Source organism: Glycine max, chromosome 14 (genome assembly GCF_000004515.6).
Source record: "Glycine max cultivar Williams 82 chromosome 14, Glycine_max_v4.0, whole genome shotgun sequence".
Taxonomy (NCBI): domain Eukaryota; kingdom Viridiplantae; phylum Streptophyta; class Magnoliopsida; order Fabales; family Fabaceae; genus Glycine; species Glycine max.
Genome location: NC_038250.2, coordinates 1,431,277 through 1,448,699, shown reverse-complemented (window position 1 = coordinate 1,448,699; position 17,423 = coordinate 1,431,277). Strand labels below are relative to the sequence as shown.

Genomic DNA, 17,423 nt, shown 5'->3' with positions numbered 1-17,423 from the left:
CTAAATCCCTAAACTCGGTCGCTAAAACTCTTAGACACCAAAATAGCGACCGAATCATGTACGTTGCAAAAACTCAAGTCGCTAAACCATCAACGACCGAATTTCTATTTGGTTGCTATTTTGCCACCAAACAACAGAGTCGCAAACACATAAATTTCAGTCACTAGATATTTGGTTGCTATTATGCTTGGGACCAAATCAGCAACCGAAGTTGGGATAGCTAATTCGGTCGCTAACAAGTAATTAAATTTTAAATATAAAATAAATTAAAATAAGATGAGGTTACTAATTCGGTCACTAACAAGTAAATAAATTTTAAATATAAAATAAATTAAAATAGGATGCGGTTACTAATTCGGTTGCTAACAAAAAATTAAGTTTAATTGTAAAATAAATTAAAATAAAGGTTGATCGCTAATTCGGTGGCTACTAAATAATAAAGTTTCAGAAAAATACTAATTCGGTCGCTAGTTTTACATTTTTAAATATATTTTAAAAGTTTTGTCTAGTTTAATAATTAATTTTTAAATTTAAAATAAATTAAAAAACAACTTGATTTTTCAAAGAAAATATGCCATTATTTTTATTTTTTTCATTTATTAGATTTTAACCTATTTAATAGTTACCAATTGTAAATATAATTTTTAATTAAACTACATAATCAAACTTATATAATCTTTCCTAAGCTAGTTTCTACTTAGTGATGCCATCTTAATTGAAAAATATTACTAATATATTAATTTCAATATTTTTCTAGCATAAAATATATTTAATTATATTATATATTTATTACAATTTATAATAAATAAAAATTTTGTTACTTCAATTAAATAAAAAATGGAAATTAATATTTATTATAAATTGAAGTATGCATAGCGACCGAATTATTTTTGTTCCCTATAATAGTCATAGCGACCGAAACCATTTTGGTTGCTACCTTCAACTACATATCGGTCGCTACTTCGGTGGCTAAAATACTTTTATTTTGTTACATATACAGTAACCGAAATAGTCACTGAAGTTTTCAACAACCTTTCATTTCGATCGTTAATGCAGTCGCTAACACAAATTAGTCATCGCGATCAATTTCGATCGCAAATTCAGTCGCAAGTTACAATGTTAACTGTTTGGGTGCTACTTTGGTCGCTAACAGAGATCGAAATTATTCGGTCGCTAATTTTGGTTACTAAATTGCATTTTGCTAGTAGTGAAGTAAGAATATTTGTAAAAAGATAACCTCAAAAAGTGAAATATATTCTCTCTCTTTTATTTAATAGTCAAGCATCTATCAAAATGTCATTTTAATTGCTTACATCGGAAAACAATAAATATTTGGATTCTAAGTGATCAATGCTTTAATATTTTATTTATATATTCAAAATATAATTAATAGTAAGCTTGATTACAAAAAAAAATGCATTTTTATTTTTCTGATTTCACTAAATCGATTCACTTGTTTTTCTTAAATTTATTATTAAATCTCTTTACTTTTTTCAAAATTTACTATCAATAAGAAAAATTAAACCTTAATTATCACATGTTCACATATAATTAATCGTTTAAAAGATATTTATGTGTTTAGAAATATCATTATTGATAACTAAAGTGATTTATTATTTATTTTATTTTTAATTTGTCCTCATTAGTAGTAATTAATAACAGTAATTAACTAACTAATAATTATCTTAGAAATAATTATTCCAATCACAAAATATAAACTTCATCCACCCAAAATAACATTTATATTAACAAAATCCTTAATTCTCACAATGAACAACACGGACCAAATTGAACAAGGAGAATGAGAGATGCCTAAAATAAGTAAATAGTTAACATTTAATTTTTTTTGTTTGATAACCCAGATAATGAATTTTAAGAAATAAAATGATGACTCTTATGGTGAATTAAAAATAGGAAAACTAATTTAGTAAAATGAGATAAATAAGAGACAATTTTTTTACAATTAAGCCTTAATATTATAAAAAAGATAAATATATCGGTGTAATTAAAACAGAAAAATATACTTTTTAAAAAAAAATAGGTATTTTAATGATTTAAGCCAAATCAAAGGATTTTAAAATTAATTATTTTGATCGTCTAATCTTATAAAAATCTTAAAAATTTAATGATTATAATATAATGAGAGTGGAATGTTAGCAACAAGACTGTATAAGAGAGACTTATTTTATACCCCCCACCACTGCAATCTGGAACCAAGTGCCTTTTGATTAAAACTCCCTACCACAAAATGAATTCTTTAGCATTGTGTTCCCTTTGCCTGTTTCTCATTGCTCAGTCTCCTTGGTTAACAAATGCTACAGTGTTTGGTGATGGTTCCGACCTAATTGGCCAGATTTGCAATGAAAACCCAGAGAAGAAGATTGAATGCACGAATATTCTAAGAGCAGATCCTACAGTCCTGGGTGCAAAAAATCTTCTTCAACTTTCGGAGGCAATCTTGAACTTGGCCGTGAATAAGACAGAAAAAGCTGAAGATTTTCTAAAGGGATTGGCGAACACAACAGATGTTCCGGCCATTGCAAATTGTGCACTTTATTATGAAAATGCGGTTGAACGCTTTATGAATTCTTTGCAAAAGTTGAAATGCCAAGATCTTAAAGTGGCTAACTATTTGGCCGCCATTGCTGGTGATGAACCATCGTCATGTGAGACAGAATTGAGTGCTGCACATATTGTTAACCATGCAATTTCTGCTGTTAACCACCAAACAAGTTTGCTTAGCTATATTGCATTCGTAGCCACAGGGAAACTGTCTTAGTGCTCTAGCATCTTCTTTGCGGGAGAGTGATTAATAAAAATTAAATTCCAAGTTTTCTGCTATTTGTTTAATTACCATTATCTTTTCTTGTTTCGTCGTGCTTTTTATAATACTCAATTTTATCTGCTTAATAAGAAATAAATATAAAAAATGAAATCAAAGGATGAATACGTAAGGTTTAAATAGTCATAATGAGTTTATGATTATCATATATTTTGATGAAAATATTCATAAATAAAATATTTCATTTCAATTTTATGATTAAAAAAAATCACATGTTTTTGTCTTATTTACCTTTTATCAATTATATTATTTGTAACACAACACCAAAGAATATAACACCATCTCACAACTTTCATACATTTTGGTTCATTCTTTTACTCTGCTTGATTATTATTTTTATATCCAATGCTTTATTACTTGTCTGCCTATGTATTATTTTGCCGTATAGCTTTGTTTGTGGTCGAATGATTATAACCCTTTTTCCCGGTTGGAATGATGCGATTGATATAAATTAATTACCAATTGAATTTATGTTATGCAATTAGCATAAATTTTGTAAGATTTCTTAATTTGAATAGAAAAAAAAAATAGAGTTTAAAATAGTTTTATAAACTTTGAGTTATATTGATCTTATTATTTACCTCAATTACTATCATAGTACCACGGTCAATAAGTCACTTGCTTTTCAGATAGTATTCCCTAAATATTATACTTAGCAAATAAGCTCATATAACAAAGTGCATTATAAATGAGTGAAATAAATACCAAATATTAACTCTAAATCATTGTTTTTCCACTTCTGTTGCTGACATGGGTGCAACCCTAAATCAAATAAAATTTTAGTCTCTTGAGTTTTCAGTTCCACACTTCCACACGAACAAGAAGCTTCTGGAGGAAGTGGCGATAATCCCGTCGAAGAGGCTAAGGAACAAGATCGCGGGGTTCTCGACGGCATCTCCCTCATGCTCCAGGAGGAGGAGCGCAAGCGCCGCATGGACTTCGTCCCCGCCCGATTGACGTCTCCGCCATCAACACCAACCACATCCAGGTCGACAAGGAAACCCATGACATGCTCCACTCCCTCGGTATCAACGACATCCCGGCATCACCCTCTTTTATAAATCCAAGACATATGGCCAAGACAATAAGTGTATCATAAGGAGATGAAAAAGCACCATAAATTGTACGAGACATATGGCCAAAATGTATTTATATATTATGAAGAATTTGGTATCCAAAGGACCAAAAGAAAAAAACTATCATGTCAGTTCATGTCCCTACAACAACTAAACTTCTTTGATTCAGCATTAGAAACTTACAGTAAACTGAGCATGAACACCTCGAAGATTTTCTTGCTTCCATGTTTCAGGAAATACAAGATGAAAAAGACTTTGATTCACCTTGTTGAATTCCAATTATACAATCAAGGAAACCCGGTAATACTTTTTCACCATATTCTGTATCAAAATTAAAGCCTGCATATCTAATATAGGTTTAGAGGAAATATGTTCACTTATCAGTTTATTATCATCCTTCAAGCACATCACCCGACCTTTACTTTCTTCAGAAGGAATACTTTTAACATTTGATTCATCTTGATCAATGGTTGTTGCTGCGATGTCAAGGACAACAACATCTCCAACCTGTGAACAAAAAAAAAATTGTAGCAGCTGGCTAATTTTGGGTAGACTGGTCGAAATTATTAATACAGATATCAATTATCAAGATAATAAATACATACCAAAGGAAATAGTGTCTGTATGAGAGTTATTTATTAGTATAAGATAGTAAAGATACCATAAAAATTAATCAGTAAATATCTTCATTGTATCAGCCACAACTAAATATAAAGCACATGCGTAAATCCATATAGTGTGTCCTTGCTTTATAGAACTTGGAAGTGTTATACCTAAAATGATTCATGAAAGTTTCAAATGAATAGAATTTCGAGTAAATAATCATATTAAAAAAATAAAAATAAAAAAGCAAATGGTTGTATGCCAGCAGACTGGTATAAATTAAATTTAGTCACCTTTAGCCCTGTCAGTAACCACTTTCAGAGCACCAATGGATTTATAACGCCTTCTAAATTCTTGTTCAGATGCTGTGTGAGCATCTATATCACTATCCATCTCAACAACAATCTTTAAATTTTTGTATGCATTATTATCGGGAATCCATTTGATTTCTGGTGCAATATCAACAAGGACATCATATCTGGAGATCGGAGAAGTTAAATAAATGAGAATAGTTAATATAATCAGCCTGTAGAAATCGTTGGCTTTGGCTGACATTCTGACAATATTAGCATTCTTCATGATAGTCTTCCTTTTCTCTATATTATGTCAGAATATAGTTTTAGTATTACAGATGCAGCAAAGGAAGAGAAAAATAACGAGTCTAAAGGAAAATATATTTCAAAAAGCTTAACCTATAGATTACCCAAGAGACCCAAGAGAAGAATATGTCTCCTCCATCTCAGAAAAATTAGTCACTATTCGTACTGATTCCTGCAAAGCCCTTCCAGTAACCTATAGACAAAGTTAATTCTGAAATGCTCAAGTGTAAGATCAGAATAATACTTGATCTAATAATCCACTTTATTCAGTAATAACCTTGGACAAATGATCAGGAAATTATAAAGATTTTTTTTAATCTGTTGATCAGTATCAAGTCCTCAGATCAAAGGCATATCAGTGGCACAGATTTTAATGATTTAAGCCAAATCAAAGGATTTTAAAATTAATTATTTTGATCCTCTAATCTTAAAAATTTAATGATTATAATATAATGAGAGTGGAATGTTAGCAACAAGACTGTATAAGAGAGACTTATTTTATACCCCCCACCACTGCAATCTGGAACCAAGTGCCGTTTGATTAAAACTCCCTACCACAAAATGAATTCTTTAGCATTGTGTTCCCTTTGCCTGTTTCTCATTGCTCAGTCTCCTTGGTTAACAAATGCTACAGTGTTTGGTGATGGTTCCGACCTAATTGGCCAGATTTGCAATGAAAACCCAGAGAAGAAGATTGAATGCACGAATATTCTAAGAGCAGATCCTACAGTCCTGGGTGCAAAAAAATTTCTTCAACTTTCAAAGGCAATCTTGAAGTTGGCCTAGCTTGGATAAGACAGAAGAAGCTGAAATTTTTCTAAAGGGATTGGCGATAACAACAGATGTTCCGGCCATTGCAAATTGTGCACTTTATTATGAAAGAACGATTGAAGACTTTACGAATTCTTTGAATGCGTTGAAACGCCAAGATCCTCAAACGGCTAACTATTTGGCCGACATTGCTGGTGATGGACCATCGTCATGTTAGACAGAATTGAGTGCTGCACATATTGTTAACCATGCAATTTCTGCTGTTAACCACCAAACAATTTTGCTTAGTTATATTGCATTCGTAGCCACAGAGACACTTGTATAGTTGCACCTTTAATCTAAACTGTCTTAGTGCTTTAGCATCTTCTTTGCTGGAGTGTGATTAATAAAAATTAAATTCAAGTTTTCTGCTATTTTGTATAATTACCATTATCTTTTCTTGTTTCATCGTGCTTTTTATAATACTCAATTTTATCTGCTTAATAAAACAAAATATATAAAAAAATGAAATAAAAGGATGAATGCCTAAGAAAGGTTTAAATAATCCTAATGAGTTTATGATCATCATATATTTAGATGAAAATATTCATAAATAACATATTTTATTTCAATTTTATGATTAAAAAAATCACATGTTTTTGTCTTATTTACCTTTTATCAATTATATTATTTGTAACACAACACCAAAGAATATACTGAACAAACACCATCTCACAACTTTCATACATTTTGTCTCATTCTTTTACTCTGCTTAATTTTTTTTTTATATCCAATGCTTTATCACTTGTCTGTCTATGTGTTATCTTGCCGTATAGTTTGTTTGTGGTGGAATGATTATAACCCTTTTTTCCGGTTGGAATGATGCGATTGATATAAATTAATTACCAATTGAATTTATGTTATGCAATTAACATAAAATTTGTAAGATTTCTTAATTTCAATAGAAAAAATAGCCTATAAGCTCACACAGCTTAAAATAGTTTTATGAACTTTGAGCTATATTGATCTTACTTACCTCAATTACTATCATACTACCACGGTCAATAAGTCACTTGCTTTTCAGATAGTATTCCCTAAATATCATACTTAGCAAATAAGCTCATATAACAAAGTGCATTATAAACGAGTGAAATAAATACCAAATATTAACTCTAAAGGTGAGCAATTTCGAAGGCGTCGGGTCCCCGGGAGGAATATTAAATACTCTTAAACTCTAGCATCTGTATCTCAAGAATAAATATATTTTTATAGTCTCGAAGAGATAATATTATTATTTGATGAAATTGTAATCTATTTATAACCCGATAACCTTTTCAAAAATGTCAGAAACTATATACTAAATAAAACCACACTAGACCTACCAATCTCACACAGAGCCTACATTGTGAAGACTTCATCGGTAAATTCCCACTTCTCTAACAGAGCCTAAACTCTTCGTCAGATGGCTTATGGATAAATCTTTAGCTACAACTTCAATCAATTTTTTATTATGAATTGCCCTGCCTTTACTTTATTTTCCATCACAAAGAATTAAAAAAAAAAAATCAATCTATAAAAGATATCTAACACTAAAGACATATCATTTAAAAAAAATTAACATAATAATAATAGTACATCAAAATAACATACCATTAACTTCTATTTATATTTTAGTTAGGCTTACAGAAGATCGATCTAAGTTAGAAAACATAAATTTCTAGAAAATGATTGGTAGATTATCAATCCACCCATCCTTATTAATGAAAGAAGTCAAAGAAAATTCATTAAGTTGCGATTGATTTAATGTCTTTATCCACTTAACACGTTTTGAAGTATCAGCTCCTGGTCCTTTGCAATCAACTTCAGCATAAGTAAAGTTACTCCTGCAAAAAAAAAATTAGATAAAACAAAATGAAAAGGATGATTCAAAAAAATTATGAATATTATTTTTTGAAGTATGTTCTAAGAGATAACATATAACTTACTCGCTACCAGTATAATTCCATGGGTTCCATCCTTCGGGAGTCACCACAGAAGAAAGATATGTTCCATGAAATATTACCCTCGAGTAAGCACGCCAAGCTCTTCCTAAATTTACCTTTCCATCTCCGACAAGAGAACCTCCTTCAAACACAAAACCGCTTGGATCAGTTGGTGACTCTCGTCCTTGAGCTGTAACAAAGTCTGGTCCAGTACTATTTATTCCTACAGCATTGATTGAACAATTCTACACATGGAAAAAATGTAAAAATATTTTATTACTTTATGTTCAAAATGATTTCTTTTGAAAAAATATGTTTTGTAATTACCTCATAAAAAGATTGTCCATAACCCCATATAAAGTCTATTTCACCTTCTATATAACAATTCTTAAAGTAATGACGCCCCGTTGCATCGAACAAGGTGTCTTGATAACTAATGAAATTACATCTAAGGAAAAATGACTTGTCTCCATATATTCTTGCTGCCAAGGCGGGTTTAATTTCAATTCTTCTATTGATGCTGTTATATGTGTTCTGCAGTTAAAATAAAATACATTAAATATTAGGAATAAATTATCATGTAACTAGAGTTAGAGTTAGATCAATTGATTAGAGTTAGTTAGTTATAAGTTAATTACTCTTGTAACTAACTATATAAACTGTACTATCTATCAGCAAACTTTTATTCCGCACTAATCTACACTTCTTTTCTTTTCATTCTTATTAGTTTTCTTTGTGAGCTCGTTCATAGTAGTAGGTTCTTTGATTAGAAAGAAGCAACAAAAATAACAAAAAATTATTAAAATAATTTTCTTATAATTTATTCATGTACCATGAAACCAATGTCAGTAGCAACCACATTAGGGGGCTCAGAAGTGAATGTAGCGCTAGTGTCAATTCCTATATGGTCCCAGAAAGTTATGATTGTTTTTCGGCTTCCCTCTCCTTCTAAAATGATGCAGGGCTTTTCTTGGGGAATATAAATCTTTCCTCTGCACAATGAGAATATGGAAATAACTATATACATGTGAAAATGTGAATATATTTCTAAAAATGCAATTCAAAGTCAAGAAAAAAGTACTCAATATATTTCTAAAAATACATGTGATTAGTTTTTTTAAAAAAGTATATTCTAAGACAGTTTTTTGAAAAACCGTCTTAAAATTTTAAAATATATTTAATTTTTAAAAAAAAACTAATTACTTTTTGCAACATAAAACACTCTTTTTCTAGTAATGAGGGTACCAAAGGCAAATACATATTATATAATAACTACAACTAAATTCCCACAATTTCAATTCAACTTACATATATAAGCCAGCTTCTATGTGAATCTTTATCCATCGATCATTGTTGGTTTTGATTGAATTAATTGCAGCTTGAATTGATCCAAATGTAAAATTGCCCTGTCTACCACCAACAGTAATTGTGGTTGAAATGTCCTTCCCACCGCAATCTATTTTAAAAAGAAAACAAAAGTTAATAAACCAACAAGAAAAACTAAAAAATATATATTATTATAATATCATCAAACAAATTAGTGACAATGCATGCCTTGCCATGCAGCCATTCCTTATTTATTTATTTATTATTATTATTTGACCATTCCTATTTATAATATATATGTTTTTCTTTTGTTTTCAATAAAATATTGTTTGAAGCATTTTGATGATAGAATATTCATGCTGGTGCGACATCGAACAAGGCCGTTTTCCTTTGTCTAAGAAAGAAAAACAAAAGGGAAAAAAGTACTAGAGTTTTGGAAGCAATAAAAATCAATAATTCATTCCTAAAAATTTATAAGCACTGCAATTTTTAATATAATTAAAATTAAAGAAGTTACATGCATACCTCCACTTTCAGCTAATATGGTACCACCAAGAAATGATACGGCCAACACCAAGTATATATTCATACTTCAATTAAAACTTAAATATTTTGGCTTCAGAGGTTAATTATAGAGGATGATGAGATAGGAAAAGAGTTATCGTCACATATGAAACTTTAATATTTTGGCTTGGCAAAGATATATATAGAGGATGATGAGATAGGAAAAGAGCTCTCGTCGTAGTGTATAATTCTAAAAATGATATTGATTAATATTAAAAGAAAGCTGAACATAGTAATAATTCTTAAAAAAATTTATGATGATATCTCATCTAACAATTCTGAGGAAAAAAAAAATCCTGCTGGAATTGAATATGCTATTTGATTTGCTCTATCCCTATGGTTCTCTTATCTCAAACTGAGTAGGAAAGAAAATACACTCACGCTTGCTAGTAGCTGCTGTGTAATTCTAAAAATGATATTGATTAATATTAAAAAAAAGCTGAACATAGTAATAATTCTTTAAAAAAATTATGATGATATCTCATCTAACAATTTTGAGAAAAAAAAAATCCTGCTGGAATTGAATATGCTATTTGATTTGCTCTATCCCTATGGTTCTCTTATCTCAAACTGAGTAGGAAAGAAAATACACTCACGCCTGCTAGTAGCTGCTGTGTAATTCTAAAAATGATATTGATTAATATTAAAAAAAAAGCTGAACATAGTAATAATTCTTAAAAAAAATTATGATGATGTCTCATCTAACAATTCTGAGAAAAAAAATCCTGCTGGAATTGAATATGCTATCTGATTTGCTCTATCCCTATGGTTCTCTTATCTCAAACTGAGTAGGAAAGAAAATACACTCACGCCTGCTGTGTAATTCTAAAAATGATATTGATTAATATTAAAAAAAAGCTGAACATAGTAATAATTCTTAAAAAAAATTATGATGATATCTCATCTAACAATTCTGAGAAAAAAAAATCCTGCTGGAATTGAATATGCTATTTGCTAGTAGCTGCTGTGTAATTCTATTTTGAGATAAAGGATTAAGTTACAAAAATATTTTGTTAACGTAAGACATTAGAACAAGCTATGTATTTAGAGAAATTTTAACAATATACGACACTCTTTTATTATCGGTTGAAAATTTATCAAATCTCATGAGATAATGTGTGTCTCACCAACTATTCAATGACTCCCATAATTTTATTTTATTTTCTATAAATTGAGTCAAATCTCATGAGATAATGTATGATTTTAAAAAGTTGCTTCCTTTATGTACTTCAGTGATGACAAAAAAAAGTGATAGCAATTAACTTTCATTCCCCATTTTAGTTGAAATTTATTATAATATTCCTTGTATGATAAGTTTCATACAAACAAAGAATGTTAGCCAGCATTTTTCGTATAATGTTTATTAGTCGAAAAACACTCGGTAACAGTACTTAGTGATAATTTAAATGGCATTGTTTGATCCGAATTCTTATAATTAAGGGTTCATTCTAATCCTACATTATTCTTGCATCAGCTCAAGTGAGTTTGAAGGGAATACGAATGCAAGCATGAAAGTCAACATCATCCATGTGGTGTGTATGTTTTTTAAAATTGTAATTTTAATTCTCAAATTTAACATTTGGTGATTTTGATCCCAAGTTTCAAATTGTAACATTTAATTTTTCAAGTTCCAATTTTTCACAATTTTGATCTTTCAATTAAGTCGCTTGAGTTGACCGTTTAAAAAAATATTGACCACTCATTCAATACATTTATTTAATCTTTAATTCGTGATTAACAGAATAATTACTGGAGTTTTTTAATTCATTAAGTTTCCACTTTTTAAAAAAATACAATGGTAAAACATATATAATTTTCTTATTATTTCTCAAAATCTATAAAATATATTTTAAAATAGAAAAATTAAATGTACATAATAATAGTAATAATAATAATAATATTTTATTTCATGATTTCTATTCGAATGAATTAAATTTGATTTAAAGTGTAAATTTCTATATTTGGATTTTGAAAAAATTAAAGCACAAAATTATAATTATAAAATGAATTTGAGCTTTGGTATATCCTCCGAAGTCAAGAGAACGAAAAAACCTGCTACTCGGTGAAAGCTTGGCATCTGTCATCGTTTTAAAAAAACTGTTCATTTCGAAATTACCCCTTTCAATACCATCAGTCAAGACTTTGGTTTGGTTTGTTGTCATGACACTAGTTTTGAATATATTTGATTTTATTTTAGATAAAAAATTTAGAATTAATTTAAAATTGATTTTAGATTGAAATAATTTATGTATTAGATTTAAATTTTTATAATAAATCAGATTATTTTAAAACTAAATTTCACCAATTTTATGGAGGTGAATTGGAACACATCCTGGTTGTCCTGCGTTTTTGTTGGACACACCAAACACTGATCAGTTTCATGTTTGGTCATAAAAGAAATATGAATCCATCCACTTGGCCAGCAAAACATTGTGCACCTTGTTGCATCGATCTTAAACACTTTTGGAACAGTCTAAACGTCGTCGTAGTGTGTTTGCGGGGATGTTGCAGCAGCTCGAGGCTGTGGTTGTGGGGAAGGGGTAAAGTTGGAATGAGAACAGATTTTAAATTGAATAATAGATATTTTTAAATTGATGGTTCGGATTTGGGATCATCACTCTCATTATAATAGCTGTTTCATACCTTTCCCTGTTTTTGTTTTTTCAGTTGCAACAACCCTAGTAACTCTCTAAAAGGTGAGAACCCACAGGACAGGGATTCCCTCCTTAACTTGTTAGATATATAGAAAAAGAATAAAGGTAGCAGCTTGATTTGGTTTGGTTGATTTCATTGTCGATTATTATTGAAAAAGAAGGAAATTTGTTGATGGATTACTACGGGCTATGTGACTGACTAGTTTTGGTTTGCTTGATTGAAGATCAAGGAAGGAAGGAAGCAAGATGTTGGGTGTTATAAGGCACAAGGTATGGTACTGTCTGTGTCTCAAGTCTCAAGTCTGATTCCTATTCCAATTACGTTTCATATGATTTATTTTATTTTATTTGCAGAGTATTCGCCATGCCTTCTCCGCAATAAGACACTTGTCTTCTGCAGCTAAAGAGGTATGCATTATTGTTCTCATCTCTAATCTCTTAATCTCTTAATCTCTTACTATCAAATATTAAAGTGGCCATTGTTGTTTCCATGCAGATTACTGTCAGGGAGGCTCTGAACTCCGCACTCGATGAGGAAATGTCAGCTGATCCTAAAGTGTTCTTGATGGGTGAAGAGGTTGGGGAATATCAGGGTGCATACAAGGTTGGTTGGTTGGTTGGTTGGTTTAGTTGTCTTGCCAACCTCTCCTTTTAAGAACTTCATTAACTTAACTTTCTTCTTTCATTTTAGATATCCAAGGGGCTGCTCGAAAAGTTTGGCCCCGAGAGGGTTCTTGATACTCCAATCACTGAGGTCATTTTTCTTACTTCATACTTTATTTGCATCTCTTCACTGGATTTATAATGGTGATGGCTTTGGGATGCATTCCTTCCAACTGTGTTGTTCTTCATGCTTATTGAGCATCAAAATTTACTTTTTTCAGCTTCTCACTTTAAAATTGATAGGAAAATAAGAACAGGATTTGTTTATAATTGGTTTCAGCTGTTGGATTGAGATAATTTTTTTGTGAAATATAATACAGGCTGGGTTTGCTGGGATTGGAGTTGGTGCTGCTTACTATGGTCTAAGGCCTGTTGTGGAGTTTATGACTTTTAACTTCTCCATGCAGGTTGGAGTTTATCTTGATTGCATCCTTTCTTTCTTAAATTGAGTGTGAACTTAAGTGATATATTTTTTACAGCAGCGTCACTTAATTTATGTATATGTACAATGTTATGTAAAGCTTGCTGCCCGTGAAGATATTAGATGGCATTGTATGAGTTTTGTCTTCTGTGTGATTAGAATACCAGGGTTATGAGGTTTTCAACACATGATGATTCATTCCACAAGGAAAAATGTTGACTTCTCTGTGAGGCTGTGTTGATAATCACAGTTATCAATCAAGGATATAGATGCGTGTGGCCAACCCCAGATAGCAACTATTCTGAAGATTACATATACAAGATAAATTGGATAATTAATTTACAGTTGATACATAAATGTTCAAAAATAAAAATTACTCAGTGAACAACATTTCATCATTGATAATCAGAAGTTATAGTGATATAGTCTAGACATACAATCATCACAAATTACAAATGTTAGGCATAATTAACAAGTTAATAACAACAAAGGATCATAAGGATATAAAAAGTACAGTGCCAAACCTTATTAATAATTATGAGCCTCTAATGCCATGCGGACTATGAAGTGCTAGCTACACGACACAAGGAGAAAAAGTAAAAAGGGCTCACTGAGGTGACAGGATGGGAATTGCTATGTAGAACACGATGGTGAACCTCAAACTAGAGAGTGGAGGGGGCGTGATGGAAAACAATGCATGACAGTAAATGGCATGCTGCTGGGTCCTTTGGACAGAAAAAAATGATGAAGCTCAAGCGAGAGGGGGAGGCATGATGGATATGACAATGTAAATCAGCAGGGCACATGACGAAATCCCCAATAGTGGTTGTGATTTGACACGTTTAGGGCTTGTGATGTCTGCTCTATCAAAATCGAATGTGATTCTCTGTGCATTGTGGGGACAACAAACAAAATGTTGTGAACTTCTGTGATTGACTACCCTGTTATTAAAGATATAAAACTAAGGATTTGTGGTTGGGATTCAGTTTATTGTTAACAGAGACAATCATTCTTGGCTTTAAAAATCTAATAATTTTGTGGTGTTTAACTATTAGTTTGAACATCACATTGATGCCATACAAATCAATCTAGTTTGTTAGACGCCAGGCATGCCGTTTTGCTGGAATTTTGTTACTTGTCAACTCCTGTTGCTTCTATGCTCAAGTATTATGCTTAGGTATGAATTATGTTGGAAGATGAAACCTCTTTCTTCTGCATGAAGTAAGCTTTTATGTTTACAATCTTAATATTGAGCTTTGGTAGCTTGAATGTTGAAATACTAATAAACTGTGAAGAATATTGTGTCCACATGTGTAATGGTGTTTATTTTGGGCTTCATTTGTTTGATATGCAGCTACATCATCTTCATTTATTGGCTAGCGGATTAATTACTCAGTTTTAACCTTTGTTGCAGGCAATAGATCATATTATTAACTCTGCCGCAAAATCAAACTACATGTCTGCTGGGCAAATATCGGTACCTATTGTCTTTAGAGGACCCAATGGTGCTGCTGCTGGGGTTGGTGCTCAGCATTCTCAAGTACGGTTCTCCTAGCTGCTTTCTTTTAAAGACAAACTTTATTTAACCATTTGAGAACTGATAAATAATTCAGGTTTCGTCTTTGTATGCCCAACAACTTTTCCTTTATGCAGTGTTATGCATCTTGGTATGGCTCATGCCCTGGGTTGAAAGTCTTGTCACCATATTCATCTGAAGATGCTCGTGGTTTGCTTAAAGCTGCTATAAGGGACCCTGATCCTGTTGTTTTCCTTGAAAATGAATTGTTGTAAGTTGTGCTGCTTGATTCTCCCACCCCAAAAAAGACACTTGTGCTGCTTGATTTGTACATGAAAATGAGTGGTCATAGATTTTGACATCAGTTCTTGTTTCAAAAAATATTTAATTTGATGGATTATGTCCTCTAGATATGGTGAGTCATTCCCTGTTTCGGCCGAAGTTCTTGATTCCAGTTTTTGCCTTCCCATAGGAAAAGCAAAGGTAGTTAATTATCTGTAGCATATTAAATACCCCTTATATTTTTGGAGCCATATTTACTACACAATAATACATTCTTATTGATTTCTTGTTTGCTTCATGCATTTTACCACTAAACAGATTGAGAGGGAAGGGAAAGATGTGACTATTACAGCCTATTCAAAAATGGTTGGCTATGCTCTCAAGGTTTGTTTACTGTGAGATCCTTTTGTATTATAAATATGTAATATGTATTATGTGTTGTTCACTTGTCTTGTTTGTTCAATTTGCTGCAAAGTATGTGAAAGATAGGTTTGTCTTGCATTTAAATTTAAATATTAAATAATAAGACAAGAATCAATTATAACTTTTTTCTGGATGGGTTGGTGTGTTACGTAGCGTTTTATATTTTCTTAAAAAAAATTGAAATCTCTGACCCCTTACTGTACTACCAAAGTAGAGAACATTCTTAAATATCTCTTCTCTTGGTGTTTAGGCTGCTGAGACACTGGCAAAGGAAGGAATCAGTGCTGAGGTAAAACTTTAGTTTGTAATGAACTTCCCCTCTTTTTTGCAAAAGCATCATTTGGGTTATGATAATGGTGAGTGATGCTCTTATCCACATAGGTCATTAATTTGCGTTCAATCCGACCGCTTGATCGGTCCACAATCAATACTTCTGTCAGGAAAACCAACAGGCTGGTGACAGTTGAAGAAGGGTTTCCTCAGCATGGCGTTGGCGCTGAAATCTGGTTTATCTCTTTGCATTAATTTGTTTTTGTATGAATGTATCTTACTGGTTAACTCTTGGCAATCATGAGTGTGTACTTCTCTTGCACAGCACATCTGTCATTGAGGAGAGTTTTGGTTATCTAGATGCACCGGTTGAGAGAATTGCTGGGGCTGATGTTCCCATGCCTTATGCAGCAAATCTGGAAAGAATGGCTGTCCCACAGGTAATGGTTCTTAAATATTAATTGTTTTCTGTGACTTTTGTCAGCATGATTTGGAAGATTTGTTTTCATTATTTTGATCCTGAAATGTATTTGTATTTTGAATGGGTGAAATGACTTGATGGTTTTGTAAGAGATGAGTTTTGTATCCTGATAAATATAGCTAGATGCTAATTTGTTCAAGGTTTTGGTTCTATCCTTCATTTAAATCTGATTGCTTCCTGTTATATGTGGATGTACAGGTTGAAGATATTGTTCGTGCTGCAAAGAGAACATGCTACAGATCCGTGCCTTTGGCTGCATCCGCTTGAATGTTCTGGAAATTTTTCATGCCATGGTCAGTTCTTTGTAGAAGCAAAAAATTTCCTTAATTTCCACCATAAAACAGCAGGAAGAAATTGTAACCAAAGAATGTTAGTCTTAACTCATTTGTTATGTTAGGCTTTGGTTTAAAAGATTCTGTCATATGCATAATACTGTCTTAATTTTCAGGACTCACAGATGCTATACATTTTTTTCCCATCTCATCATATCTGGGAGGAAGTTAATGTTAAATAACTTAGACAACAGTGACACAAGGCAGCAGGAAGTTTTCAATGTTTTTGGTTTCTGCTTGGCAATAACTAAAAGTCAACTTTTTGAATACATTATTTCCAGCGGACCACTTTAGTGCAAAGATCTAACTTGCTGTTATTTCATCTTCGTTTACTGTTTTAGTTACATTGGCAAACTAGAGATATTTGATTTGATGTGAGGTCCTTATTCTTGAGGTTGTGGGTACTTAGTTCATCTTCTATTTTGATCATTTAATTAATGAAGCATTAAGTATTTTTTTTTCACTGTTATATTCTTAACATTTTTATTTTTAAACAGCTTATTTTCTACAAAAATTGTGGGGTAAGTTAATCGGCCCACATAGTTTTTTTCTTTTTCCCTTTAAATAAAGAGGATATAACGCGAATGGAGGCCATGATGTGTTGTGGAGCCTGCCAGCGTCAAGTCCTTTCTCCACTTG

General features: G+C 31.6%; 2 protein-coding genes across 8 annotated transcripts; one reads left to right on the top strand and one right to left on the bottom strand.

Moving 5' to 3' along the window:
* Positions 1–7,435: 7,435 nt before the first annotated feature.
* Positions 7,436–9,422, bottom strand: LOC100787453 (putative pectinesterase 52). The gene is made up of 6 exons (XM_041009365.1): positions 9,407–9,422; positions 9,161–9,308; positions 8,685–8,844; positions 8,180–8,386; positions 7,856–8,097; positions 7,436–7,753 (listed from the first exon to the last, which is right to left on the bottom strand). Exons 1-6 carry the CDS (start codon positions 9,420–9,422, stop codon positions 7,588–7,590), a joined length of 939 nt encoding a protein of 312 aa, XP_040865299.1. The 3' UTR covers positions 7,436–7,587.
* Positions 9,423–12,065: 2,643 nt separating this feature from the next.
* Positions 12,066–17,175, top strand: LOC100777306 (pyruvate dehydrogenase E1 component subunit beta-1, mitochondrial). Of its 7 annotated transcripts, none has more exons than XM_014766980.3 (15): positions 12,066–12,282; positions 12,410–12,501; positions 12,621–12,666; positions 12,751–12,804; positions 12,893–13,000; positions 13,088–13,150; positions 13,380–13,466; positions 14,895–15,020; positions 15,134–15,267; positions 15,407–15,479; positions 15,597–15,662; positions 15,952–15,990; positions 16,083–16,207; positions 16,297–16,411; positions 16,651–17,175. In XM_014766980.3, the coding sequence occupies exons 3-15, from the start codon at positions 12,643–12,645 to the stop codon at positions 16,717–16,719; spliced, it is 1,083 nt and encodes a 360-aa protein (XP_014622466.1). In that variant the 5' UTR covers positions 12,066–12,282; positions 12,410–12,501; positions 12,621–12,642; the 3' UTR covers positions 16,720–17,175. The 7 variants fall into 7 exon arrangements, with proteins under 7 accessions (XP_014622466.1, XP_006595716.1, XP_040865123.1 ...); XM_006595653.4 differs by having other exon boundaries at positions 12,067–12,282; positions 12,410–12,438; XM_041009189.1 differs by lacking the exon at positions 12,066–12,282 and having other exon boundaries at positions 12,326–12,438; positions 16,651–16,745; positions 16,910–17,084.
* The last annotated feature ends 248 nt before the right edge of the window (positions 17,176–17,423 follow it).